The sequence below is a fragment of the Xiphophorus hellerii genome, chromosome 11 (genome assembly GCF_003331165.1).
Source record: "Xiphophorus hellerii strain 12219 chromosome 11, Xiphophorus_hellerii-4.1, whole genome shotgun sequence".
NCBI lineage: Eukaryota > Metazoa > Chordata > Actinopteri > Cyprinodontiformes > Poeciliidae > Xiphophorus > Xiphophorus hellerii.
In genome coordinates this window covers 10,371,414-10,392,514 of record NC_045682.1, presented here as the reverse complement: position 1 = coordinate 10,392,514, position 21,101 = coordinate 10,371,414, and the positions used below count along the sequence as shown (strand labels likewise).

General features: G+C 38.7%; 2 protein-coding genes across 3 annotated transcripts; both read right to left on the bottom strand.

The window, feature by feature from the left end:
• Positions 1-622: 622 nt before the first annotated feature.
• Positions 623-12,649, bottom strand: trpc6a (transient receptor potential cation channel, subfamily C, member 6a). Its single transcript, XM_032575955.1, has 14 exons — positions 12,120-12,649; positions 10,957-11,288; positions 9,878-10,010; positions 9,284-9,584; positions 7,726-7,911; positions 7,092-7,256; positions 6,776-7,019; positions 6,472-6,693; positions 5,112-5,376; positions 4,211-4,406; positions 2,466-2,666; positions 1,762-1,818; positions 1,564-1,639; positions 623-1,229 (listed from the first exon to the last, which is right to left on the bottom strand). Exons 1-14 carry the CDS (start codon positions 12,257-12,259, stop codon positions 1,099-1,101), a joined length of 2,649 nt encoding a protein of 882 aa, XP_032431846.1. The 5' UTR covers positions 12,260-12,649; the 3' UTR covers positions 623-1,098.
• Positions 12,650-15,555: 2,906 nt separating this feature from the next.
• angptl5 (angiopoietin-like 5) lies at positions 15,556-19,665 on the bottom strand. Of its 2 annotated transcripts, none has more exons than XM_032577403.1 (8): positions 19,463-19,665; positions 18,141-18,318; positions 17,955-18,058; positions 17,771-17,864; positions 17,388-17,491; positions 17,196-17,316; positions 16,844-17,029; positions 15,556-16,762 (listed from the first exon to the last, which is right to left on the bottom strand). In XM_032577403.1, the coding sequence occupies exons 1-8, from the start codon at positions 19,517-19,519 to the stop codon at positions 16,443-16,445; spliced, it is 1,164 nt and encodes a 387-aa protein (XP_032433294.1). In that variant the 5' UTR covers positions 19,520-19,665; the 3' UTR covers positions 15,556-16,442. The 2 variants fall into 2 exon arrangements, with proteins under 2 accessions (XP_032433294.1, XP_032433295.1); XM_032577404.1 differs by having other exon boundaries at positions 18,147-18,318; positions 19,463-19,663.
• Positions 19,666-21,101: the final 1,436 nt, after the last annotated feature.

Below are 21,101 nucleotides of genomic sequence, written 5' to 3'. Positions count from 1 at the left end.
TCTTGCCTTATACATAGTCATGAAAATAAAGAAAACCCATTGAATTAGAAAGGTGTGTCCAAACTTTTGGTCTGTATTGTATACGGCTTAGCTTCTCAGTATCACCTTTTTGTATTTTCTGTTTAGTAATTCTGAAAGTTATGTATTCAGTAAACATATGTAAAAGGTACATAGAAGCAGTATTTTTCTATTAATCTTGATAATTTATGTTTTAATGTTTCATTAGTCGGTCTAGAAATTCAATGTTCACACCTCAGTGCCTTGAACTGTATGATTTGTTTATGTCCTCTCTGCCAGCTTTACTGCTGTCTAAATAAAAACAAAACCTTCAAATAGCATGTATGTGTGGATTCTGCTTGTTTTTATTCATTTATGCCTGATATATGGTGTATTTATTTTTAAGCGGTGATTTGTTTTTACTTAAAACAAAAAGAAACTCTTAGAATTATAACAAACACAAACTATGACACGTAGAAAAACGTTTAGAAAACTGACGAAACAGAAGAAAGCTGTTCTCAAAAGTATACACATCTCTGAAAATACCAGCATTTTGTGATGAAAACATGAAACGTAGAAGACTGAATCCTGAAACTGAAACAAGAGGTGCTTCAAAACAGCTTTAGTTTAAGAGTGTGAAAGCATATGACGTTCCTGGATTTTCCTTTTTTTTTCTTCTAAAACGGAGGAACAAAATTAGTTGATTAACCACAATCTGTTGTTTTGCCTCTCAAAAACCTGGCATTTGAAAAGGGCTGCAGAAACTAATGAGAGCTAACCTGCAGCTTCGTTCCTGAGCTTTTAGGAATCATTTTCCCACCAAAACTCGAGACAGAACCACACGTTATGTTTAACATTTTTTGGGCAAACTTAGAAGATTTTTACTCTCATTTGCACATTTATTTGCGTAAAAATGAAAGTTCTAGAATGTTTCCAATCATAATGAATTTGTATCTTTGTATTCACATCACTCTGCTGTATGACCTGGTAATGCCTCTACCCAAATACAGGTACATTCAGTGACATTTAAAAGGCACTTAGCCAGCTTTGGCTAAGTGCCAAAGCTGGCTAGGTTGTGCAGCTTAGGTCTTAGGTTGTGCACTAAGACGATGGCGTGCTGAACTCTCCCAGCCTCCTCAACAGTCCATCAAGCGTCTCCAGGTTTTGGGATTTCTCCTCCAGCAGCTCATATCGCAGGCTCGAGATGTCCTGTTTGATCTCTTTCAGCTCACCTGGACCAGAACAGATGCAACCAAGAATAACAATGAAGTTTGAGATTATAGTATGATAATACTATCATACTATAATCCTAAAATGGTACAGATACCCAGGTATGTATCTATACCATTTTAGGTATAGATACATAAGATGGAAAATAAGACCAGATCAAAACAAATTAATCAGGAATGGATAATTGCAGACACTTATGGCTGGGCAGTTTTGCAATGATTGCTCTAAAAGATTTATGCCTCAGTATATTTAGTAGGAAAATAAATACTACAGACCAAGTATTTATTGTCACAAAGTTATAGTAATGACAAACACACAGAGCTTAGTTTATATTACCTTCTGTGATCTCGTCGCTCTCTCTGTCTGCTTGAGCTTTGATTATATAACGCTTGATTAGTCGCTTCATGATCTTCTGCAGCCAGTGAAGGAAAAGATGGGGAATATAACATCATTATATAATAAAATCCATTGTAAATTTATAGAAGTTAATTTTATACAATATATAATAAAACACTCAACTACTTCAACACACACCTCATATCTTGTCGGGCCATTTGAACCGCCATAACCTGGATTTTTGCTCTCCCCAAGCTGCGGAAAAACCCATATATGTTATGTAATTTGATTTAACTAAACTGAAATTACAGTAATTTATTTTACTTTGCTCTTTTGCTCTCAAGTGAGTTTGATCCTGAAGGAATGCTTAATACCACTAGAGGGCGCCAATGATTATTTCATTTACTTTTCAGCCGCTGTAGCGAAGAGGGCAAGTGCAAATTTGTCTACAACCACAACTTTAATGTAGTTCATTTAGATTTATTGTGTTAGATACAGTTATTAATTAGCTGTAATAATTAAATATAACTGTGAAGAAGCTGGAAAAGATATATGGGTTTTAAAATGTTTTATGAAAAAAAGTACATCACTGAACAAACAACGTAATGGAGATCAATGAACACTCCAAGCTGCTCGAGGTTCAGGTATAATAAATATTCAAAAATTATAAACCTGCTCATGGAGGATGCAGCTAAGATATTCCTTTTAGTCTCAGTTAAAATAGCTGAGAGAATCTATAGATAGGACGACTATTAATTGTTCACTCTGCAGATCTGTGCTTTCTGGAAGCGTGGCAAGAAAATCCAGAGTTAAAAACATCTGTAAGACCAAATCTGAGGAACTTAAAGGAACATAAACACTTTATCATGTGTTTTAAGTCATTACATGTTGAATCTGTATACCTGATTAAGTTGTGTCTCAGTTTTCTTCTCCCTGTGTCTGTGAGCCACATGCAAGAGCATGGACTTTATGGCTGTGGCCAGTCCCAGCACAGATTTTGGACTGGGGACCAGATTGAATGGCACAGGGAGTGTCCTTCCCTCTTCAAAGTAAGAAAACCAAAGTTTCGCCCGAGCAAACTTCCACTCGACATCGGCATCATCCTGCAGAGTAACAAAATGGAAAATAAAAAAACAAAAAACAGGTTGAAAGTGGCAAATTAAATATCTTTCGGGAATAAATTAATTCATAATCAGATTTAGAAAATTAATCGGTGATGGTCTTCCTAGAAATAAAGATGACATAATCAAATGACATGTAACAAAGGCAGAAATAAAAAAAAATCTGTAGTATTAAGTAATTTGGTGTCATTGTGAACATTTTGCATCCATATTTAGATTTGCAAAACAGTGGAAAGTCTGGTTCAGGGAGAAAAGACAGATGGGCAGAAGCAAAACCCAGAAACTTTACATCATACTGTAGATCCAGTTACAGTTACAAGAAAAATAAAACAGCCTTTGCAGTTCATTGAAAGCTAGATTACAACACTGATAGCAGTCAGATTTGTTGTCTTGGTTGTGTTAGGGGGAAAAAAAATACACATCGGCATCCCTTAAAGGCTGGAAACTTCTGGTTTGTTTGTCCAAAGATAACAAAAGCAATTTATGACAACAAATCCCAACTATATCTGGACATGGTGCTTCTGGACGGCCAGACTGCAGAAACCTGCCTCTCTTTCTTGGTTTGTTTTCTATACCGCCTTGCAAATATGTTCAAACAGCTTGAGCAATTGTTTCAAATTCTGACGTAGTTTAACATATTTTATTGAAATTTCGTGACAGAACACAAAGTAGTTCTTATTTGTGAAATGGAAGATAAATTAAATATGGCTTCAATTATTTTTACACATAAAACTAAGAAAAAAGTGGTGAGTTAAAACAGCTGCGAGTCTTTTCTGTTTGGTTGCACATCCAGAGACAGAAACGTCTGGACTTTGACTGGGCCATTCTAACGCATCAACATGTTGTAATCCATTAATCACAATACCTCCACAGCATTACGCTGCCACTACCTTGCGTTCAGTTTGGTTTTTGCCATATAAATAATTTTGACTGTTCTAAAAGTTTCCATTTTGTTTTCGTCTTCCACAAATTTGCTGGATCTCAGACTTCCAACAAAACTTCTCACTGCGTCCTTCCAAGAATTGCTTTCTTCTTCTTGCCTCTTATCCATAAAAGTCAGATTTGTGGAGTACAGAACTAATCATTTACTATTTACTATGATTAAAACTCTCCTTGAAATAATATCCGGACCATAACCTAACCCTGCTTTAAGTTTCTCCACAAATTTGAGTTTCACATGTCTTAGTCTTCATAAGGCTTTTTGCTCACTAATGTTATCTAACAAACCTCAAAGGCTTTGACAGAACAGTTTGATTTCTACTGAGCTCCTCTACCGATAAAGTGACTTTTGAAGTCAGTTGTTTGTGCTAATTTTTATTTAAGGCCATCTGAAACTGAATACATGTGTTTTATCTGTTAAATATATTTATGTTCAGACAGAGTTGTGTGCAGTAAAGCATTTAAATTCATTTTTATGAACACAAAGAAAGTTTATTCTACAAGAGTGCAAAAAATTCCAAACACATTCCAAACTCATATTTATAGGCTTATACCACACGGTAATGTAATATACTTCAGTGATGTACCTCTATCTCCTGGAAGGAGCTGTTAATCATGGCGATGAGCATGTTGAGCAGCACTATCACCATGGTAACGTTGTAAACCCCATACAGTACGTAGCCAATGTTCTCAATGAACTTGTGTCCATTGTTGATGACTACAGACTTGACCTCAGAGAGTCCAAATATAGCCCAGAACAGCGTCTTGAAGCTCTCCTCCAGGCTACATGAACATACAGAAGGGAACGTTTTTAATTTAAGCAATCTATTAAACACACAAAAAAAATAATCCAAAAAAAATAATCCAACAGCTGGAAACCTGTTTCCAATATCCTCTCTAATATCTAAATACAGAAAAGGTCTAGAAAAGGTAGAAGTAATTCCTAAAAGAATAAGAATGAGAAGGAAAGTCTAACATTCTTTGTAATTTTCTTCTATTATCAAGGTTGTTGTATTTATTGAAGTTGTCAAATATTACTGCATTATGGTATATTCATTTGGAAATATATTTTTTTAACATGTTAAAAGTGATGCTTGCTTAGATATATTTTACTACTGTTCTTTTGTTTTCTTTGCTTTTGTTTCAAATGTATTTTGTTTGCATATAACTTTGTTTATTCTTTAATTACACTGCGCTCAATAAAGTCAAACACAAAGTCAAACTTAAATTCAAAAACCTGATTAAAAACAGGCGTGTTTTAGAAAAATAGTGTCTGGTCAAATCAGATTTGTTAAAAAAAAAAAACAACAGATCACTGCAACACTGATCAGAAAACTAATGAGGGCAATATAGTTTAAGCTTGGTTGTGTTTTTTTTTTTTTTTTTTCACAAAACATTAACCAATTTAATTCAGAAATAATCCTGTTTCAGCCTCGTTCTTCAATAAAAGCATCACTTAGGATAATTATGTGTGCATGAATGTCTCACGTGGTGAAGGCGTCATTCTGCTTCGCTCCCAGGTAGTAAGAGTACAGGTTGAACATGCCAATCATGAACGCCAGAAAGACCAGCAGGAAGATGACCATGAACTTGAAGATGTCTTTGACGGTTCTTCCTAAAGAGATCTGGAGCGGCCCAAAGCTCTCGTTGGCTGGCAGGATGTACGCAATCCTAGAGAAGCTCAGCACGACTGCGACCGCATAAAGACCCTCCGACACAAGCTGAGGATCTGACGGCGTCCAGTGGATACGAGCTGCAAAACGGGCATAAATCGGCTGGTAAGCATCAGGATATCTGCTGCGAATGAAAACCTGATTTGTTTTACATGTGACGGCAGTGTTGTGACAGCAGCCATAGTTAAAATTCATTTTAGTTTCAATAACTAAAGCAGAAGGGCTTCGAAAGCCATAACTACTGTAACTACTTTTGATGTAGAGGAGCCGCAGCTCTACTTCATGTTTCAATGAATAAACTTTAATGGTTTGAATTGAGATTTTATGCGATGGACCAACACAAAGTTTTGCACAATTGTGACTGGAAAAGAAAATTAAGATGATTAACATTTCTTGCAAAAGGAAATCTGAAAAGTGTGGTATGTTTTTACTTTTTAGCCCACCTGAGTATGCTTAAAATGTCTTAAATTCATTGAAACACTATAATTTAGCCTTAAATGCATTCATTTTAGGTCTTAAATTTTGTTGTGGCTGGACTGTTTTATCTCATATATTCTATATAGATGACTTTTTTTTGCAGGGCTTTACTGTTACAGCAAACTTTGAGTCTGGGTTCACTGCGTTCTGTGACTCAAGGCACAGCTAGCTGCTAATAACTAGCTGCTAATATACTCTTGGCCAGAAAGAGTTAAGCTATCTAGCATTATGGGTAAGTGCAAATTCATTGTCTCACTTCAGTTGCCAACCCAAATTTATTTACTTGCTATTTTCTTTTGCACATTTTTGTTGTGATAAAGGTCTTAAATTCTACTCATAATGGTCTTAGAAAGGTCTTAAATTTGAATTGGTGAAAACTGCAGAAACCCTGCTGAGTCAGTTTTTTGTTCAATAAAATTGCAATTACAACTATTTTGGTCTCTACCAGCTTTGAAAGTCTAGATACTTTTAATTCACTCCTCTCTGAAAAATGGTCCAGGTTTTCATTTCCAAATCTTCTCAACTGGATTTAGGTCTTGACTTTGACTTGGCCATTCTAACATCTGATTACGCTTTCCATTACATCTTAAATCTTTTGCAGCTTCTAACTGGTTCCCTGAAGTTAGCAAGAATTGCCCTAACTTTTAACTGGTGATACTAGATGTGTGGATGTGTGTGGTGTGTGTGTGTGTGCTTACCCAGAGTGAAGTAGTGTATCTCTGGGGGAAGTTGGACCAGAGTTTTGCAGTGTTTGTACACATAGGCCTGAGCCAAGTCAGCTTGCTTCATTGCAGAGAAGCGGCAGCTGAACGAGGCCAGAAAAATGGCCAGCATCCCAAAGTCCAGGAAGTTCCACGGTTCCACCAGGTACTCTCCAGGTCCTTGACTCCAGATCTCCTTCACTTCGGCCCAAATCATGCCTACAGCAGCACAGGTCAAGGGTGACATCCTTGTTTTAACATTTGCTTTAGTTGTTTTCATATATTGTCATCTTCCACTCACCCATGACCCATGAAATGATTAGGATCTCCATCCAGGTGAAGGGGGTGGTGGTCTTGCGGTGAAGCAGCAGGGGGTCCAGCTTGAGTTGTGGACTTCCAGGTTGCTGATGGTGGGTCATGTTCGGCAACAGCGTGGTGCCTGCAAAGCGGTCCGCTGCATTCAGGATGAGCAGGCCCAGGAAGATGGTGAAGGACGAGGCGTGGGCGACAAACTTCATGAAGGGGCTGCGCATAACTTTTCCCACCTGAGAACAGAGTGAAGAGCATGAGAGATCCGGTTGGCTAGTGGGTAAAATCTAAGCCTGAATGTTGCATACTCTGCTGCACGGAGTGACCCAGTAAGCCACAGACAGTCCAGGGAGTCCTACAGCCACCGCCAGCACCACCAGCAGCTTCACAGCAGTGGTTTGTTGTCTCAGGCCGGGCAGGTTCTCGTACCAAATACTCAGCAGCTGCTGCTGGCAGTTTGGATGAGCAACGAACTGGAGGAAAACGAAGCCGGGTTAAAATATCGTCAGACAGCTTAATTCAGTTTATATACAACCAATTCACAATAAATGTGATGTTAAATCATTTTACGAGACAAACAAATCCTGCTCATTCGACGTTTGATGGGATCTAATTCAGAATCAATCCAGTTCTTTCCAAAGCAATTTAGTCACAAACAGTGAAAACTGCAGTATCTTCTAGACGCCAAATTGTCCAAACAATGTGCCTCATATTCTGGAAAATAAAGTATGTTGCACTCCAGTCAATTTATGAGGATCATATAACAGGAATTGGTGAAAAGTTCAGAGTCTTAGATGTTTGAAGAGCATTTATTTTGTTTGTTTTAACAAAGAGCCAATAAAGAAGAGATAAAACTAAACAGAAAAACTCCAGTTCTGGGTTTTTTTATTTTTGGGAGACTCTAATTAATTAACTCTATTGTTTGTTTGAATGCCTGGTTACCTTTTTGAGTTCGTATTTGATGGCTAATTTGAGGCGTGTGAGGGAGGGACGACCTGGCATGTCGAAGCTGTCGTCAGAAACCGTTTCTCCATTCAAGATGGCCTCCACTTCCTCTGTGCTGCGACAAAGATCCAGAAGGCCCACCACATAATCCTTACACTGGTTTGACAGGCGACTGTAATCATTCTGCATAAAAATAAGAACATAAGCTGAAGTCATTTTAAAGCAGCAGTAACAAGGTGTGGTAGGAAAGCAATTGTGATTTTCTTCTGATTTATACTTTTGCAAATACTGTGCTCATTAAATCATCGTATTTTTTGGACAAAAAAAAATCACAACCAAGATGTCAAACATTTCATTTCACGCCTGTTTTATTCATTTTATGTTGTTCTCTTCATAGTGAAAGGCACATTGCCCCTTTCCTGTTTTTGTAAAAAGAACAAGTTTAGTTTTAGCCACAAAGTGTTTCCCCACACCTCACTGAAGTAACTAAAATATGGAGGAATAAGTGAAAGTCCAAAGCAAAATTGGATCCCAAGAATGCAAAGCACTCTTAGTTTTACACAAAACCCAAAAAGTCATCTATTGTTTTTTCTTGTTTGTTAAAAAAGAAACAAAATAAACTATACTTTAGTATCACTAATATGTACATTAAAACTTTTAGGTCCCAACACTAAACCTTGTGGGACTCCACCTTTAATGTCTTCATTATTAACCAGCATAAACGGATTCCCGTTATGATCAAACACTTATGAGCAAAGCTTCTTTTCTTCTTTATACAAATCTGTAATTTTTTTTACATTTTTTATAAGTGTAAATAATCTTAATCTGTACTGCTTTCTTTCTGTTCCTGCTGTATGTCCTTAAGTAAATTCAAGTGCTGAAAATGATGGAGATCTGTTAGTTTGACATAATAAAAATAAAACAATTTTGTTCTCATACAGCGCTTTAGAAAATTTAGAGAGCAGACAGCAAGAACAATTTCAAACAGAACCGATGCCATGCCTCCTGCCCTCTGGGAGGCGTTACAGAAGCCTACAGACCAGAACCACCAGGCACCGGAACAGCTTCTTTCCCACAGCTGTCACGCTTTTGAACGCCTCCTGACATAAAACATAAACTATAAGGACTGTACTCCCCTATCCTCTCATACAACAATAACACATGGACTATCCTCACACACACACACATCACGGACTGTTTTCTTCACACACACATACAACCTGTAAATTTTATCTGCCATTATTTATCTATAATCCATTCCCTAACATTCTTGTATATTCTGTATAATCTGTGCATATAGCTCCCATATTTATATTTATACACAATATCTATATCTCTTGCTATAACCCCTTATAGTCCATACATACATAGTCTTGTACATCTGTAAATAAATATTATATCTCGTAGAGCACTTCTGGATAGATTCAAACTACATCTCGTTGCTTGTACTTGTGACAGTGCAATGACAATAAAGTTGAATTCTATTCTATTCTATTCTATTCTATTCTATTAATGCGACCCTGACATTGCACTGACAGGATGCTTTTCCACTGACCTTAAACTCCTTCTCAATGTCAGCCAGCATGGCCAGCTCATTGCTGAGCTCCAGGGCAGCCAGCACTGGGTCCTCACTGGACAGGGAGAGGTATGCAGGACTGGCCAGGCCTCTGTAGGCATTGATCCTAGAGCGTGAGTGGCTGAAGGAGTCGTACTGCTGCTGATAATTACACGAGTCGCAGCCACAGAAGTAGTCGTGAGGAGGGTCGATACGGGCGCCTTTGCTCAGGAGCGTGTGAACTATCTCATATTCCTGGCAGTGGGCCGCAAGTATCACTGGAGTCACATCATGAGAAAACCTGAGAAAAAAAGGATAAGCATGGCAACAACAATGTTTTCAGTCGACCAAGAAGTCGGCCTTAACTAGGCCACCTTAGTAAAAATGTATATAAATAACATTAAACAGCTGCATTTATCTGCAGACTCAAAAACGGTGGACATATTTTGTTTTCAGACCAATTTTTTTTATTTGCACTGTAATATCTGATTAAAAGAATAATTCAAATTGATTCACCCCCCTCACAAATTTCATTAGCTTTTGCTTTTTTTGTCAGTGGTTGACCTCATTATGGTGCTTCTTTACCAGTCGTACCTTGTCCCATCTTCGTCATAAGCATAGAAGTCATCCAACATGTCTACTTGAGCCGGACTTGCTGTCAGACGGTGAGCGTCTCTAAACGAAGGGTGACTGAGCAGAGCCTCTGTGATACGGACATAACCTTTACCTAAAGTAAACGTAGAAAGAAAGCGGTTGAAACATTGTGAAACAAAAGTAAAGTTTAGTTTATATGCAAGTAAAATGCAAATTTGAAAGTAAAAAAAAGAAGCGTAGCTTGCATATCTGGTTCACCCTTTGCTACAACTTGTGGTGGAAAAATCTATTACAGGGTAAATGTTGTCTAACTTTTTTAATCTGAGAGTCATTTTATTACTTAAGAACTTTATCCAATCAACAACAAGGTACAAGTGTTTTTGGGTCTGTCCTTAATTAACAGCTCCAGACATCTAGAGAATAAAATTTCTGTAAATTCTTCCTCTCAGTCAGATGGGATTTAGATGTGTGTTAGGATTGTTGTTCTGCTGAAAAGTTAATCGCCACTGCAGTAGCATATTTTGAAGGATCTTGTAGTAAAACTACTAAAAAAATCATTAATGTCATGGTATGTTTGTTGATGGACCCAAAATGCAGACAGGAGCTGGGAGCATCGATCGTGTTGAATATTTTTAATGACAATATTGAAAACTTACTAAAATCACAGGGAACGCAGGGAGCCAGAGCAGAACAAAAACAGAAATCCAGGGGAAATACCAGCAAGGAAACACAAAGTGTAACAGAAAGAACCAGTGATGGGTGAATTAAAGAGGTAGAGAAGACTGGCAACTAGGAAATGAATCTAGTAAATTAACTAGACAAAGGAACAAGTAAACTAGAGTAAGAAAGACACAATAAATAAAAATAACTAGAATCACTAAGAAGGAACTGAAGTGAAAATAGAAACTAACAAAACCCCCAAAAACTCAAAAATCCAAAATCCTAACAATTAACTTTAAGGACCTTAAAAGTAGTAGAAGAAGACACTACTACATTCTTTTGTTATCATAAAAGACACATTATCTGCTTCAGACATTACATCTCCAAGCAAATTTTGTCTATGCATGCAAATTCCTTACTGATGGCTAGTAGGAGAGCATCTCCCACTCTGGCCAGATCTGCCCTCCCCAGCAGCAGCTCCGTCACCTCCAGATGTTCGTTGGCCACAGCGAGCTGCAGCGCATTCTGTCCCATGTAGTCCACTGCATTGACGTTCAGGTTGGGGATATGGAGCAGCATGCGGCGCACCTCTGGGATGTTGCCGTACTCAGCCGCCTCCAGGAAACGCTGCTCGACCTCTGACAGGCTGAAGGAAGGAGCTGAGAACATGTAGGCAGGACCTCGCATAGCCTGGCGGCGTTTAGAAGCGCTGAGGCGAGCTGTGAGCGACCTGTCAGCGCTGCTGTGCCTGCTGGGAATCAGGGAGACATACGGTTCATGTCAGGATGTAATAAAATGGATCTGGTCTCTACCAAGTTTTAACTCTACTTAAATCTAACTCTGAAAGCGAGAGACCAATCAAGTCCCACACTGTCATGATGTGTTCAACAAAGATGAAGCCAAAGGGGAAAAGCTGGGAGTAAAAAGCTTAAAAAATATATGAATCGTTGAATAGTTTATTGTCAGTCAGTGAGACGCTAACAACAAAAGCAGGAGTTTGTCATCTGCTGCACACAGGTGTATGTTCACACAATGGCAGGGTTGGAAAACATCAGCACTGACTTTTAGAGGGTTAGAAGGCCATTTCCAGACAAGCTGAAGTCCATCATTCTGCATTTAGAGAAATTATTCAGTGGTGGAAAACATTAAAACAACAGATTATTTTAGCAAAAGTGGAAATCCTAACAATTTCAACCAAAAGATTGAAAAAACTATTCAAAACAACCGCTTTATACACTACACATCAAAGTTAATGGAAAGGCAACAAGAAAAAGAGAAAGATTAACTGAAAAAGGTTGCTAATAAAAGAATATGAACGCATGGCTTAGATTTCTAAAACTGCATCTACTGTAAAAGAAAAACAGTAGACTTCTGGAGTGTCGGGACCAAAATAGAGATGCTTGTTCATTATATAGAGCACCATGTTTGAAACGCCAAAGGCATGTCAACACAAATACCTCATAAAAACTCAACCTCCCTAAACAACAAAAATTAAAAGGTTCCAGTCGGTCCAGACCTCACCCTTCCACACAGATGTTTACTGTTTGTTTATCTGAGTAGTGGAGGTAAGTCAGAGCCTTACCCGAGGCATTGCCCAGCACAGCAGTATTCCTCTCCAAAGTCATCATATAGGAGCAGGTTGTCGCGGCTCCTCGCTCTGGATCTGTCCGTGTCGCCGGCAGCCCGGCTGATGCGGTCGGCCGGCGGCAGTCTGTGGTTCATCCTGGAGGATGACCAGCAGCACAGGCTCCCGCTTCATGTGAACAAGTAGTCAAGTGCCTGTGGCATGTTCCTGCCTCGCTCGCTCGCTCTGCCGCCCTCCCCCTCTGTTTATTCTCCATCCTTGAGAAAGAATGCATCCTTCTGGGTCCCACTATACTTTTATTTACATGACACGTTGAACCTCACAGATGTGGAAGGATCCTGGAGGGTCAATTTCTGATCAACTTGTTTTCTTTCATTTCAGCCATCCGTGGACTCCTCTCTCTCTTCTTCTCTCGCTCTCTCTCTTAGCTTGACCTTTGACTTTGCCTTACCTGTGGAAGGATTAATAAAGTTAAGTTTCAGAAGAAAAAAAGATGAATATTCCTTCCTCTTAAGTTTTTATACATTAAATACTTTTGTGTGCGTGTTCGAGTGCAGGAGTGACTGATGGCTGATGAACTGCAGATGAGATTCCTTCGGGTTTAAATTCCCAGTAGACTTTGCTTCCTGTCCGCTCCTACTTTCAGCTGATCCCTGTCCAGTGTGGGAAAACAAACACACACACACACACACACACACCCCAACGTATATTCCTGAGACATGTAAATTAAACTTGTGCGTGCCGTTTTCAGTTGCTTTTCTCTATTTTAGAAAATCATTTCTTCATCTCTTGACTGGAGCTCATTCTCGTTAAAAGTGGCGACGCATTAAAAAAAAAAAAAAAACCCTAAAAGCTGAAAGGAATCTGATAAGACCGAGTCTCTGATGTCTGATAGTCAGAGAGAAAACTGCCTTTTAAGGCGCTGATTGCTGAAGATTAGTCATTTTGGACATTTCATGCTATGAGAGCGTTAGACGGTTTCAAGGAAAAGGTCTAAACACTGACGAATGTCACCAGTAAGAAGAGTTTTTGTTGAGACTTCCTTCCACAGAGCAGAACAGACCCGAGATCTGGATGTAAACACTGTCAACCCAAACATACACAGTCTGATTGGGGGGGAACACAGAGTGCAAAGCACCTGGATGAGCCTCATTCTCTATCTGTGTGCGCCAGTGTATTGATGGACGCTGCCAATATATGCACATACCAGACCACACAAAGAGCCAGAGTTCCTACAGTGTTATCAGCTGCGTTAATAAATCTTTATCACGCAAACACACACAAACAGAAAGTGAATTACGTGTTCCTGCGTGCAGAACCGAACAGGAAGACAGAGGTGGGACAGTACTGAGAAAAATGCAGACTCCTCAGATGAGCATTCTGGTCTTTGTTTCAAAGCTAAAGTAACTCATGTGCTTTCACGCAGCAGCTCTTCTTTTAGGTTGAATATACACACCAAGCTACCAGTACAAGGCAATAAAAGATAAAAAGTAGCTGAAACCTTGTCGGATTTTTCTATTCTTCCTTTTTTGTCACATTCAACGTTTTCAGATCACCAAACAACTATTAACGCCAGGCTAATATAACCTCTGTTAACACAAGATGCAGTTTTCACATTGTTCAGTTACAAAGGGAAAAAGGTGAATCTTACCAACTATGTTAAAAAAATTTTCATATCCAGATCTGCACAACATCCAGTGTTAAAATGGGAACTGAAGTGAATGCATTCGAATTTTATCAAAACATCTGGTAATCAAAAGGTACTGTTTACCCAATGCTTTAGAAATCTGGTTGTTACCTTTTCTGCCTGATGGATATCAACCTATTCTTAAATGTCTTTATATCAGGACATGACTTGTAGCTCCTGAAATATTTTGTCCTATTTTATGCTGACTCTTTTTAAAGGATTTTCTGATCCTACAGATGACATCAGCTCACCAGTAACGTTCACCTTTTATTCATGATTTAATGAAAGGGTAGGGTTTCTTTTTTCAGACAAGACCAGATCAGTTTGAATTTGTACCTGAATAAGTAACTGTGTTTTGTATTCACTCAGGTTATCGCCGTCTGATATTAATTTTCTTTTTAAGATCTCAAACATTTATGGAGGGGTTTTTTTTTCATATCTAAAAAAAGGTGTTTTCTATTTACATTGGAAAGCCAGATGTTGAGCTTTCCAGATATGCGGTGGTAAAAGTTGTGCTAACATTGAGCTCTGTAAGATTTCAAATAAAACTTTATGGTCCTTTAGCCCTCTGTTGTCACACCTCTTACATATCAGACGCTTTAATTGAAGCGTTTTTGCAAACTAGGATTTAAATTAATTAATTTTAAATAATAAATATGTCTTCTCTCTGTTTTTTCTTTTAATAACAATAAGAACCTGCTTGGTGTAGGTTGTGTGATAAAGAGTCTGTTTTTATATGCATGTGGGTCATTTTGTATGTTATCATCTGAGGTAGATCTCAGTACAAACATAAAAAGCTTTAAACACACATTTTGACCACTATTACTGAACATTTCTTAAAACTCAATTCTGATTCCTGATCATTTTTATATTGATTTTTTGTTTGTTTGTGCATTTAAAATGTTTAGGTTCATGACGTATTAAAGTTGGGGTCATTAGCACCACCTGCTGGACTGAATTGGTTCTTTTTTAAATCAAAATCTGTTTCACCTGTTGCTGCTTCTCTGAAATTACAACCGCAGTAAGCACACTAAATAACTTTTATGTTAAACACAATTTAAGACATTTACTTTTAGCTGCAAATAACGACAGTGTTAATTTTATTTTGCAATAATTGCACTAAAGTCAGTAAGAAGTTGATAGTAGAAGTAGTTGATAGTATTCTCAAGATTCTTGACTCTGATTCTGTCATCACTTTAAGGAGTACATCAAAGATTTAATGTTTATGCTTTGACACTCAGTCACACACACACACACACACTCATTACTAAGAATTTCGATTGACCCATTGACCTTACCGTTATACTTATGCAGTGTGGGAGGAAGCCGGAGAGCCCAGAGAGAAACCACATTTGCATGAGGACAACATACAAAAAAACTGAACCCAGGACCTGCTTGCTCCAAAGCAACAGAGGAACTAAATGCACCACTATTGGTCTGTATTTCTCCTAAGAGGTCACTAATTTAACCCAGCAGTTTATAAGTGTGAAGGCTGCTACTCTCCTTTTAGATAATTGTTTTTTGTTGCTGTTCTGGTTGGGTGATTTTAACCCAGCTAATTCCGTAGATTTTTGCTCTTCTTTATCTGATTTGATCAAATATATTTCATTTAATATTATTTAAGTGCTAGACTTTTCAGTACTAAAATAGCGGAAGGTTCACCCTACATCTCAGGTATCTCCACATTTTTTGTTTAAAAATGTGCTTTCAATCAGCAGAGACATGATGAGACAGTGAATTTTTGTTAAATGATTACGGCTTCCTTAAATTCAATCTTTCAACAAAGCTTGATATACGACATATAAATGCAGAATGACTTTATTGTCCACTTGTAATAAGTAAAATCTTAAAATCATATGAATAAAAACCAACTATATAAAGCTTTGGCTTGACTGTTTTCATTTCCTCTTGATGAAGAAGTAGATGGTGACACGGGATTCATGTCTGTTATTGCAGTTTTTCTTAACTAACATTTAGAATCAAATGTAACAAATAAAGACAGGTTAGGTAGAAAGAATTATGGCAGTTAAAAAGAACTAGCACAATTTAACAAAAATCACAGAATTTATGTGCACATCAGGTTAACAATTGTAACAGTGATCAGTTGTTAATTGCATTTGTGGCAGAGTTTAATGCATAAATTTGTCCTCTTTAGACAGAACAAAATTAGCTGTAGTAATAGTTTAAGATCATAATTATAGTAAACATTCTTTAGCACTAAATAACAATACTTTTGTTGAACTTTGAGGTAATCTTCCGTAAATTTTGCAGATCTCCAAAGAGACTTTTCCGAAACTCATCAGGTACTTCCATGGAATTTGAATGGAAACAAAGGAAACGCTCCATAAAATGTTTGAAAAGTACTTGGTAGATTCCAGAAAAGTTCCAGAAAGTACCTCAGGAGTTTCAAGAAAGCTTGATTAAAAAAGCTCTTAAAAGTATCTGCCAAAATTCATGAAAGTTTCAGAAAGTGCTTGTTAAGTTCCTGAAAGTATCTGCTAAGTTTTAGAAAGGTTCTTTGAAAGTATTATCTAAGTTCAAGTATAAGTTGTAATATTTTGCACTACCGAATATTTGCTGTATTAGTAAAATTGTCAGAGGCCCATCAGTGCTTCATCCCTCTTCATTAGGTGTCAGTTGTTGGTTGCAAGCCTTCTGATCTTCATCGTAACGGATTTGATGGCGTAAGGGACTCCACTCTGCCTCCAGGTGTCCCAAAGGATGTGCGTCCTCTTCCCCTGGTTCTGTTCTCCATCTTCGGGGGAGCCGTTGAGGTTTGCCAGTCCGCACTGGTTGAACCACCACCCTGTGTGGTTGTGCAGGATGCTGCAACTCTCCACCGTCCTGTTGGCAAAGCTGCATGACGGGTTGCAGCCATCGTTGTCCACGTCCGCGGCGCTAAATGGAGCTGTGTCCTGGTTCTGCTCCTGCTCAAAGCCACGGAAAGCGTCGCCTGAGCAAAAACACACATGCATAACGCCACATATCAAACGGTTTGAAAATAACTGTAGATGTCTTCCTTGTTTTGTCATACCTGCACTGCCTGCATATCTGCCCAGGTGGATTCTGAAGAACTGGGTTTCATTGTCGAGGCGGAAGTCATCATAGGAAGCATAAGACGTGACGTCGTTGTTGGACACCAGAGCGATGTGAAGTTGGAAGCGAGCATCTTTCTGGTTGACGATGTGAAAAACCTTCTTCAGACCCAACCAGTGTTCTCCTATAGAGCCAAAGAAGGAGAAATTTGATGAGGATCAAACTCCACTGGAGCTTTAGGCTTCTCCTGGTTTGATAAAATACGAGAAAGAGTTGGATTTGTCTTTCTGACTAAAAGGTTTTAAGATAAACCTGATTCTCGAATGATAATGAATACATGTATGCACAACCTGCAAGGTTTCCAAAGCCATCAATGTAATCAGCCCAGGATCGTTTGAAGTCATTCAATCCATCGGTTCTCCTCTGCATCACTGTCCAGCCACCTTCCATGTAGTCCATCTCACAGAACACCTTAACAACATTTGTTTAGGTTTTAATGATGAAAACTGGCCAAACGGGGAATGCCTAAATTCATTTTGTACCTCAAAAGAAGAGTCTGTTTCTTCTGGATGGATTATGTAAATACCACTGGGGATCTTTGGGACGACTGACATCAGGCTGTCCTTGATGTCACTGCAGTCCCGTCCTGATCAAAAGCACAAGCGATCAAATTCAAGAAAACATTTGAGCCATTGTTGCTAACAACTAAAGGGGTTCCCTGATAAAAATCTCACTTTGCACACTAATAATTCCTATTTACATATGGCTTTTAATTCTACCTTTACCTGATTTAGATATGATGCCTTGCACTTTTTCACATTTTGTCACATTACATCCACAAATTTAAGCGTATTTACTTGGATTTTATTTAAGATAGAAAATAACCCTTCAGCCTGCATGTTGTATGAAGGAGCCTGTGTGTTACCGTGGGACTGAACAGGCTTTATCGAGTACATCTCAGTGTTGCTTCTCTGGACCTCGGCGCTGAGCATCTGCACTTTGCTCATCAGTTCTGAAACCTGGAAATGTGACACAGCAGCGCTCACTACTGGCCAGTTAATCTCTTTAAAGTCTCCTCATCAAACCAGAAAATCCTAACCAGGTTTTACCTGACCACTCAGGACATCTAAGCCTCTCTGCTGCTCCTCCATCACATCCCTGATTAGCTTTCGGGTGCTACGTCCAAATGCCAGCAGGGACTGCTGCAGCTGGCCTGCACACATAGAAACAGACGTGCTTAGTGAGCAGCCAATATTGATGAGAGAGCTAGCAATGTTGCAAGAACAAAAGAAAACCTCCACCACAGATTGAGTGTTTTTCGTCCCGGAGGAGTTTGACGGTGATGTCACATGGGATGGAGCACGCATCGTGACCTTTGGTCTGCCTGAAAGCCTTTTGGCCTTTGACAGGTGAGTCAGAGAGTTCCTCGCTTACTGTCTCTGATTGGTTTAAATGGCCAGTGGTGCCTTCAGTCTACAGGTAAACAGAAGAATACAGTTTGATCAGATAGCACACAGACTGCCTGCGATCAGAAAAACACTAGAACGTTTTGCCTTCATTTTTTATGTTAGGTGAAATGTTACGAGATATTGCTATTTATTTTTAGAGCTTTTCAAAAAACTCCTCATTATATGGGAAACCGAGCATCTGCTGGAGAATATTTATTCTGCTTTTTAAAAACTTGAGAATCTAATTTACAGTGTGGCTAGCAATATTACGCTGTCGAAGCGTAATAAGCAAAAAACAGACATCTTTATCATTTCACGTCTTTTCTTTTTGCTACATCGGCAGTTTTACCTATTTTGTATCCAGAAATCTGTCATTTTCAGCTTTCTGGAACCAGGTGTAAATTTGTGATCTTTAGGATATTTTGTTCCTACTTTTGTGGGAAGTGGTTTGGAGTAGCTTCAAATAATAATCAGTAGTCTTATGAAAGTGACTGATCAGTCATTGGTTATGCTCTGTAACATTAAATCCTACTGAAATGCAACAAGAGATTTGAGCATCTTTTTTTGTCTTTTTATTTATAAAATTCAAGAAAGGCTATTCACTGATGAGACATACATTATTATGCTTTAGTTAAGTTTACTGGAATAAAATGGTTGGTTTGCGGACATAAAAAGGAATAAGACTGAGAAGAAATAGCAAAGCATGGGGGCATAAAATGGCTAAGAAGCAAACTAATCTGGAGCTTTCTGGGATAAATGGTAGCTGGGATATAAATTTGTTTAATTATATGGTGAACATACCATTAGACACATTATAATGTCTGAGAATGTCAAAAGCACAATTTCCTTAGACCTTAATTCAAATATCTCAGATTAAAATATTGGGGGGTTTTTTAGGGATAAAGTTTTGACAAAACATCCTTTATATTTAAAACAGTGTTTATCTCAATAAAATATAAAATGGGCTCTCTAACTTTCTATTTTCTTTATAGAATATAAATGTTTTCTTCAAACAATGACAAACGCAAACAGAATAAAGCAGCTTGTTTGGGCCTGTCGCTGACAGCTTATGGGTTCTGCATTACTCTGCCTTCCATAAATCCTAATAAATGTTTCCTAATACAGAAATGCGAAAACAGATTAACAATTTTCAACATGCATATACATACTGTGGAGGAAACCAGCTGAGGCAGGAGCAGCAGGAGGGCAGTTGTTGCCCACATCATCCCAGTCCAACTGTGATTATTTCCTCACGAAGCGAGGGGGCGGAGCTCTTCCCACCAACTTCTTCATTTATACCTTTTTTTTTTTCCACAAACTGTCCACATCTACTGTTCGTATTCCAAACCCCCTTTTCACTTTCTCCTCAGTTCCTCTCACACGTGACAGTGGGAGTGACTGACTGGCTGATGCTACTCCCACTTTCTTGTAAACTCCCGTTACATCAGACGAGTTAAAGAAGGGTGCTAATGAAAATCTGATTACGTTTCCCAGAAGGAGCTGAATGTGCAGATTTTTAGTTTCGTGTTGGAGCTACTACTTTTCTATGTGGTGTGTCTCTTAACCAGACATTGTTGTTTTAAGGGTTACATCCTGCCGCCAGCATGAGAAACAGATGTGGGGAGAAAAAAAAAAATGTGCAGCTTGTTTTATTGAACCCCCAGTCTTGGCTTGTGTCGCTGCGTGGGAGCCGCAGCTGAAGGTAGGGTGCAGACGGGGCAGGGTGTTTGTTACTTGTGCTCATGTTTCCTCCGACCCTAAGCACTGAGTCAAAAGCCTCCTATTGAGCGAGACCAATTATTCCAGTAAACTGGGCATTTAAGCAGTGAAGAAAGTTAAAAAAGCAAAAGAACAGCTGAAAATGCCAGGAAGAGTCCAGCTGGAGTCTGTCGCTTCCTTGGAAAAAGTTGCTGAGAGTGCCAATGGAAAAGGATCACTGCTGTTCCAGGCCTCTGTGAGTCTGCAGCCATGGTCAGAAAGAGGAATGTGGAAAAAGCATGGCGCTGTTGCCTCAGGGACCCCACATCTGTGCAACTTTACATGCTGCTCAAAAACAGTGTGTGCATGTCAATAACGGGTGAACTCATGAAGATCAAGGGAATGAATAAAGGCCTAGTAAGGAGGATCTAAGCTATTTCAGGAACCATGCTTATTATTACAGCTTGTTACATTTTTTGTGATTTAATGTTTAGAACAGCTAAATATATATTTTTTTTGTTAAAACACAATACCTCTACATGACAAAGTATACAAAATGAAAAGATGCTAGCGATCTTTTCATTTTGTTTCAATTGGAAACTTCTCATCAAAGAGGTCAAAGGTCACATGTGGGATACCCCAAGGTTCAATCCTAGGACCCCTCTTATTCAATGTTTATATGCTCCCACTAGCTCAGGTTATAACAGGAAATAATATTAGCTACCATAACTATGCAGATGACACACAGCTCTACATTACGATGTCACCAGGTGACCTTTGACCCCATCCAATCACTGAACAGATGCTTAGAACAGATAAATGTGTGGATGTGCCAAAACTTTCTCCAGCTGAACAGCTGAAGTTATTATTTTTGGACCTAAAGAGGAACGATCTAGAGTTATAGATCTAGAGTCAATGCACAGCTTCAGTTATTACAACTGAAAACCAGCGATCAGCCCGAAACCTGGGAGTAGTGATGGACTCTGACCTGAACCTCCAGAGCCACATAAAGACAGTTACAAAGTCGGCCTTCTATCACTTGAAGAACATTTCCAGGATTAAAGGACTAATGTCTCAGCCAGATCTAGAGAAACTCATCCATGCGTTCAT